We start from the raw sequence: 8,215 nt of genomic DNA, 5'->3' as shown, positions 1-8,215 counted from the left end.
TAGTCAATTTTAGAGTGGTAGATAAAAACAGTACTTTTAAATAAAATGTCCTGCAGATTTTTTATTATTTTTTTTTGGTATTACTGTTTGGTTTCTAATCCATCGTCTTTTGATGTTTTAGGAGACACAGAAAAGGGTCAAGCAAATCGAACCACTAAGAACAAGGACGCCCACGTCTGTGGCAGGTGCTGTGCTGAGTTCTTTGAATTATCAGATCTCCTGCAACACAAGAAGAACTGTACTAAAAATCAATTAGTTTTAATTGTGAATGAAAATCCAGCTTCTCCTTCTGAAACCTTCCCTCCTAGTTCTCCTTCTGATAATCCTGATGAACAGATGAATGACACAGTTAATAACACAGATCAAGTAGACTGCAGTGACCTTTCAGAGCATAACAAACTTGACAAGGAAGAATCCATGGATGTGGAGGCTTCCAGCATTAACAATAGCAGTAGCAGTTCCAAGAGTGTCAACAATAGTATTACAAGCAGTAACAGCTCCACAATGGGTACCTCAGCTGTAACAACCTCTCTACCTCACATAGGGGATCTGACAACATTAGGCAACTTTTCAGTGATAAATAGTAATGTAATAATTGAAAACCTTCAGAGTACTAAAGTGGCAGTAGCACAGTTCTCACAGGAAGCAAGATGTAACGGTGCGTCAAACAACAAGCTTGCTGTACCTGCCCTGATGGAGCAACTGTTGGCTTTACAGCAGCAGCAGATCCACCAGTTGCAACTGATTGAACAAATTCGTCACCAAATATTATTGTTGGCTTCCCAAAATACAGACATGCCAACGTCTTCTAGCCCGTCTCAAGGTACTTTACGAACATCTGCCAACCCCTTGTCCACATTAAGTTCCCATTTATCCCAGCAGCTGGCTGCAGCAGCTGGATTAGCACAAAGCCTTGCTAGTCAATCTGCCAGCATCAGTGGTGTGAAACAGCTACCCCCTATACAGCTACCTCAGAGCAACCCTGGCAACACTATAATTCCATCCAGTAGTGGCTCTTCTCCAAATATTAACATACTGGCAGCAGCAGTTACAACACCATCCTCAGAAAAAGTGGCTTCAAGTATTGGTGGCTCACAGCTCAGCAACCCACCAGTATCAGCATCATCTTCACCAGCTTTTGCAATAAGCAGTTTATTAAGTCCTGCATCTAATCCACTTCTACCTCAGCCCACCCCTAATAACTCTGTTTTCTCCAGTCCCTTGTCCAATATTGGAACACCTGCAGAGGATTTAAACTCCTTGACTGCCTTGGCACAGCAAAGAAAAAGCAAGCCACCAAATGTAACTGCTTTTGAAGCAAAAAGTAATTCAGATGAGGCGTTCTTTAAGCATAAATGCAGGTTCTGTGCTAAAGTGTTTGGGAGTGACAGTGCCTTGCAGATTCATTTACGTTCTCACACTGGCGAGAGGCCATTTAAATGCAACATATGTGGAAATAGGTTTTCCACAAAGGGAAACTTAAAAGTCCACTTTCAGCGTCATAAAGAAAAATACCCTCATATTCAGATGAATCCGTACCCAGTGCCAGAGCATTTGGACAATATTCCTACAAGCACGGGTATTCCTTACGGGATGTCTATACCGCCAGAGAAACCTGTCACGAGCTGGCTAGACAGCAAGCCAGTCCTCTCCACCCTGACGACTTCTGTGGGGCTGCCGCTCCCACCAACGATACCAAGCCTGACCCCGTTCATCAAAACTGAGGAGCCTCAGCCAATTCCCATTAGCCACCCTTCTGCTAGCCCTCCCTGCTCTGTCAAGAGCGACTCGGGAACAGCTGACCCCACATCAAAAATCTCCAATGGACTTTCTGATGAGGTAGAGGCTGGCGCTTTGCCTACCTCAAATGGCAAAATGGAAGAAAACCCTCAAAACACAAGCTCTATCGCTAACGTGAGCAGCTCTGTGAGCTCACCGGCAGCAGACTCGGGCTCCGGCAGCATTGCCACTTTTACAAATCCACTGATGCCTCTAATGTCAGAGCAGTTTAAGGCAAAGTTTCCATTTGGAGGACTATTGGATTCAACGCCAGCATCCGAAACATCAAAATTACAGCAACTGGTAGAAAACATAGATAAAAAGGCAACCGATCCTAATGAGTGTATCATTTGCCACCGAGTTCTCAGTTGCCAGAGCGCACTGAAAATGCATTATCGCACGCATACTGGTGAGAGGCCATTTAAATGTAAAATCTGTGGTCGCGCTTTCACTACTAAAGGCAACCTAAAGACTCATTACAGTGTCCACCGTGCCATGCCCCCACTGAGAGTACAGCATTCATGCCCGATCTGCCAGAAAAAATTCACCAATGCTGTAGTGCTACAGCAGCACATCCGAATGCACATGGGAGGGCAGATCCCTAACACCCCGGTCACGGAAAACTATCCTGAGTCAATGGAATCCGATACGGGATCTTTTGATGATAAGAATTTTGATGATATAGACAACTTCTCAGATGAGAACATGGAAGACTGTCCTGACAGCAGTGTGCCAGATACACCTAAATCTGCAGACGCATCGCAAGACAGCTTGTCTTCTTCCCCTCTGCCCCTGGAAATGTCAAGTATTGCCGCTTTGGAAAACCAGATGAAGATGATCAATGCAGGACTTGCTGAGCAACTTCAGGCAAGCTTAAAGTCAGTTGAAAATGGGTCAGTGGAAGGGGATGTTTTGACTAACGATTCGTCATCGGTTGGTGGTGATATGGAAAGCCAAAGTGCTGGAAGCCCTGCTGTCTCAGAGTCTACCTCTTCCATGCAGGCCTTGTCCCCATCCAACAGCACTAATGATTACCACAAGTCACCAAGTATCGAAGAGAAACCAGTAAGAGCTTTACCAAGTGAGTTTGCCAATGGTTTGTCTCCAACCCCTGCAAACAGTGGTGCTTTGGACTTGACATCTAGTAGCACTGATAAAATGATTAAAGAAGAGTCTCTGAGTATGCTCTTTCCTTTCAGAGATAGAGGTAAATTTAAAAACACCGCATGTGACATTTGTGGCAAAACATTTGCTTGTCAGAGTGCCTTGGACATTCATTACAGAAGTCATACCAAAGAGAGACCATTTATTTGCACAGTTTGCAATCGTGGCTTTTCCACAAAGGGTAATTTGAAGCAGCATATGTTGACACATCAAATGCGAGATCTACCATCACAACTTTTTGAGCCCAGCTCCAGTATTGGCCCTAATCAGAACTCTTCAGTTATGCCTGCTAATTCACTGTCATCGCTCATAAAGACCGAGGTTAATGGTTTCGTGCATGGCTCTCCTCAGGACAGCAAGGAGACACCCTCTGGTCTAGCTGCTGCGGGGCCACTCTCCTCCTCTGCCACGTCCCCTGTCCTGCTGCCTGCTCTCCCCAGAAGAACCCCCAAACAGCACTACTGCAACACGTGTGGGAAAACGTTTTCTTCCTCCAGCGCTCTGCAGATCCACGAAAGGACGCACACTGGTGAGAAACCTTTTGCCTGCACTATATGTGGAAGAGCATTCACAACAAAAGGCAATCTGAAGGTACTTTTTCCTCTTGCTGTTCTTAGGTTTCATTTTGGCCTTGCTGGGGTTTTTCCAGTGTTCACATCTGTTAGCGTTGCAAGCCGTGGTACCTTTGGGTGTCTGTGGCGTGACAACTGGAGTGTTTGTTTAGTCAGCCCTGATAGTAGTACTAGATGGGCTCTAGTTGAGTGCTTGCACTGGCAGCAGGTCCGAAGCGTGATCTGTTTTTGATGCTTAATTAGAGTTCACCTACCAGCAAAGACCGTCTATGTAAAGTGTGAAACAGAACAGCCAAGTATTGGTAAGAAATATTAATTAATAGAGAAATGTATTTAGTAACTCACACACCTCTTAAAGAAGTGAAAGGCTCTCAAAGATGTTTTTTTTTTTCATAACTATCATGTAAAATGAGGACTGTTTAAAAAACCTATTAACATAATTCTGGAACTAATGGGCATTGCTTTAATTGATTATATAACTAACATTTCCTACTGATATGTGTTTGGAAAAGCAAATATACTTAAGTTTTAGAACACCAGTTGAGCACTTTACTGTGTACATTTTTCTGTTGACAGAGTATTTCTCTAGAGGTTGCTGCCAGTAATGTGAGATGAATAATTATTTTCAGGCCATTCTGTCTATACACGAGGCTCTCCGATGAGCAATCAGTAAAGGATACTTTCTGCCTCTCTGAAAAGGATGTTTATAGGGTAAAGGGTGTCAAATGCAATACTTACCACTGCAATGAAAGTGGACATAGCAATTCTAGCCCCAAAAGCAGCTATCTGCAATTGACAGAGTAACACGAAGTCATTATGAGCTAAATATATGTAATAAAAAATAATAATAATTGAAAAAAAGCAACAAGCAATGTATTGTTCAGCAGGAAAACGGAGTATTCTGGGTAATGGTGATGGGCTGATCCAGAAGCAGCTTATTTATTGCTCCAGATGGGAAATGAAGCCCTGCATCCAACTACTTTTAGTACCCTTTATCACATAACAAGACCGGACATGTTTGTGGACTGCTGCCTTCGCTGTGATGAAAATTAGTTTGAAATTCCTGCCAACCACTATTTTTTTTTGTTTGTTTGTTTTCTTCTTTCTGTCTTTTCAGGTTCACATGGGCACTCACATGTGGAACAGTACTCCTGCAAGACGAGGCAGACGACTTTCTGTAGATGGCCCCATGACATTTCTAGGAGGCAATCCTGTAAAGTTCCCAGAAATGTTTCAGAAAGATTTGGCTGCACGGTCAGGGAATGGAGACCCCTCCAGCTTCTGGAACCAGTACGCAGCAGCGCTCTCCAATGGCTTGGCCATGAAGACCAACGAGATCTCCGTCATCCAGAACGGCGGCATCCCACCGCCACCGGGGGGCCTGGGCAACGGGGGCAGCTCGCCCATCAGCGGCTTGACGGGAAGCCTGGAAAAGCTCCCGAATTCAGAACCCAACGCACCTCTAGCTGGTCTGGAGAAAATGGCAAGCAATGAAAATGGGACAAACTTCCGTTTTACACGTTTCGTGGAAGACAATAAAGAAATTGTAACAAATTAGATAAAACTATAACATTCCTGCAAATAGTGCAACCTAGGGTTGCTTTTTTCAAACTGCAAGCTACAACATTGCAAAGACTTTTTTTTTGTACCATGTTCTACTTCTAGAGTTCTAAGAGAGCTTATTTATTAGTGATATAACCTTGCTTTGCAAACAAATGCAAGCATTAACTTTGGTCTCCTGTATTTTGAACTAAATACTAATCGACTAGAGTGCTGTAAAGTTGCTGTAACATTTATGGCAGTTGCAAGTCTGTTCTGCTAGGTGATCTTATTCTGGCATTAACTTATTTTCTATATCCAGTTTAACATGAACTCTGGTATTGATGCAATGCCTCAGTGATGCATTAGATCTCTAATAAAAATCTGTATATAAATGTACACTTTGATCCTGCTGGAAATTTTATCAGCACACACATTGTTTAATTTTTCCAAACAGAATTAAGAAAAGGACTGAAAGAATATAGACTGAACAGTGTGGGTCCTTTACACAGCTCAGTTTTTGATTTTTATTATAAAATTAAAACTGCTTTAATTTTTGTAGGTTTAACATTTTCCGTTTTGAACTGTTATTTGTATTGTGCTTTTTACTTGAGTCGTCTTAAATGTTAATACATTTCTGTACAGTAATAAGCACGCAGATTATTAGAGAAGATACTGAAGTGTTGTTTTGGTAGTTGAAACTGAGACGTAACATTTTGCCTTGTAGGTATATTCATTATAGAAAATGTGCTGGACTTTCACAATGCTGCTAAGTATAGCATCTTGAACAACTTCCGCGGACAACTGTAGATGCTCCTGTATATACAATAAGACATCACTTTCATTAAAATGTACATATGTTCCTTACAAGACCAAGCCCTACTCCTTGACCAAGGGAACAAGTATAGTGTTTGTTTATTTTATATTAGGTATGGGGGGGGCAGGGGGAACCTTGGACTGTTACATGCACTTTCTTGGAAAGTTGAAAGGAAAAAGAGGTCCAGTTTCTTTAACATTTAATACTTACTAACAGCAGAGATACTGTAATTTTACTCGAGTAATCAAATACATTTTTGCAACAGATAAAATTTGCTGTCTCTGTGTTTTTAAAGTGTACCTGTATTTAGTAATCTCTTTGAATGTATTATTTAGCCTTTCCCTTGGTTAACATGAACTGTCCAGGTTGTATGTGTGTGTTTATATTTGTAAGTATGGGTATACATATATGTATTGCATATTAATTGCTAGTATATTTTTCATACTCCCTAATAATGGGAACTTCCTCCTTAACTAATCAACTACGCCTTCTCATAAAATTGTAGATATTTTGGCATTTTTCATTTCTTTATTAAAAAAAAATGCTGCTAGCAAAAACCCTATTGGGCCTAGGTAAGTTTCCTTTGAAGGGAATACTTCTTATCACATTTAAGGCTCAATTTGGTTCAAATGCTTTATATTTGATATTAATTTTATTCTATGAGATTCTATGTTTGTGGCATGCTTACGCTGCTATATCTGTGTTAAGATGTCCACTTGCAAGCCTCCATGTATTATATGGAGTTTATAACTTGATTGTAAAAAAAAAAAAAAAAAAAAAAAAAAAAAGCTTTGGCCTTGCACATGATTTGGCTTCCCTTATGCACCTGCAATGATCGTTAACCTCAGTGGGAGTTTGGGGACAAAATCCAGCTCAGTATTTTCACCTGGTAGAGTTTTATCTCCCTAACATTATTTATGAAAAATAAATCAGCTTGGCTGCCTTCAAATTATAGATGCTTAAAAACAAAACAAAAACAAACAAAAAATCACAAAACAGGAATGATCAATGTTATGTTCATTGTGTATATACATATATTTTGTTTACAATTCCAAAATTCAGGTATTTTGCTTTGTGGGGTTTCCTTTGATATCAGTATGTATGGGGGGAGTTGCCTTTTAGAAGAAGTAATCTCCTTGCTCTCCCCCCCGCCCAGTACCTTGAATTGCAATTGGGGCATGACAGAGGATTTAACACTGAAGTGACGGGGTGAGAAAAACTTTTCCTGAGGAATTTTACTATGATTATGAATACTTAGTAAAGTACAAATGCTGTAGCCTGAATACCTCTCGGACTCCACATCTTTAGAACTTTTTTTTTCCCTGTGTGAACGCAACAGTTCCTCCGGTATACGATACGCGTTTCTGTCCGTGTGTAAGCTGTACGCTAGAGCCCGCCGGCTTGTCAATGTGAATATTTAAGAATTTCGAGTCGCCGCTCGGTCTCGGAAAAAGGTAAATTAAACACACTTTAATGCTTTTATCAACGAAATACTAATTCTCCTTCGGAACCAAGCTTAGGTTTGCGCCCCTCGGCTGGGGGCGGCCGTTGGTTGTGACCGTTGGGAGCGACCGTTGCGGGTGGCCGTTGGGGTTCGACCGTTGGGCGCGGCTGAGGGGGACCCCCCGCCCGCTGAGGGTACCCTAAGGGGAGGCGGGCGCCGCCCCGGGGAGCTCCCACTCCTCGCCGCAGGTGAGGCGCCCCCAGGGGATGGCAGACCCCTCATCTCGCCCCCTGCCTGCCGGCGGACGTTTCCTCAGGGCGCCCGGCCTGGGGGCAGCGGCGAGTTGCGACGGGCGAGCCCCCCCCCGGCCGCCTGATTGAGGTGATGGCGGGCGGCTGCTCCCCAGTTAACCCTGCCCGGGGGCAGCTGGCGCCGCTTCCCTTAGCTGCGGGCATCGAAGCTGGGTGCGAGGGGGGCACCCGCCGTCCCCCAGCCCTGTCCCGGGGCCGTCGAGGATCGGAGAAGCTGGGAGGTACGGTGTGCGTGGGGGGGATAATTCACCCTGGGAAAGGAGGATGTGAAGTTTCCCGTTACTTGACGCGGGGCCGGGGGAGGTTCCCTCTCCCCGAAGCCGCCCCCTGGCAGGCGCACGAAGGTGCCCGCATCGCCTCGATGTCGCCTGGCCACGGGCACGGCGTTAATCCTGTCAGGAACAGCGCTTTTCTTTTCCTTTACAGTCCTGTTCGTGCGGCCGCGTTTTTCTCATTGTCAACAAAGTTTTTCCTTCTTTCCTTGCTCCCTTTCCGCCCATCGCAATTTTATGATCCATTGAAATAAAGCACAGCGTCTTTTTTTTGTTGTTGTTGTTGTTTCTTCTTTTCCTTTTTCTCTCCTTTTCTT

General features: G+C 43.6%; 1 protein-coding gene across 5 annotated transcripts in view; it reads left to right on the top strand.

Annotated features, from left to right (window-relative positions):
- SALL1 (spalt like transcription factor 1) overlaps nt 1-5,924 on the top strand; it is a 16,134-nt gene extending 10,210 nt beyond the window's left edge. For 3 of the 5 annotated variants that reach the window (XM_032195715.1, XM_032195714.1, XM_032195713.1), the window contains 2 exons: nt 122-3,534; nt 4,633-5,924. In XM_032195715.1, coding sequence (XP_032051606.1) covers nt 122-3,534; nt 4,633-5,073 — 3,854 coding nt within the window. In that variant the 3' untranslated portion in view covers nt 5,074-5,924. The remainder of the gene's footprint in view (nt 1-121; nt 3,535-4,632) is intronic. The other 2 variants (XM_032195716.1, XM_032195717.1) reach the window with 2 other exon arrangements.
- The last annotated feature ends 2,291 nt before the right edge of the window (nt 5,925-8,215 follow it).

Source organism: Aythya fuligula, chromosome 12, assembly GCF_009819795.1.
Source record: "Aythya fuligula isolate bAytFul2 chromosome 12, bAytFul2.pri, whole genome shotgun sequence".
Taxonomy (NCBI): domain Eukaryota; kingdom Metazoa; phylum Chordata; class Aves; order Anseriformes; family Anatidae; genus Aythya; species Aythya fuligula.
The sequence above is the reverse complement of the archived record's forward strand: the minus strand, read 5'-3'. Positions and strand labels throughout refer to the sequence as shown.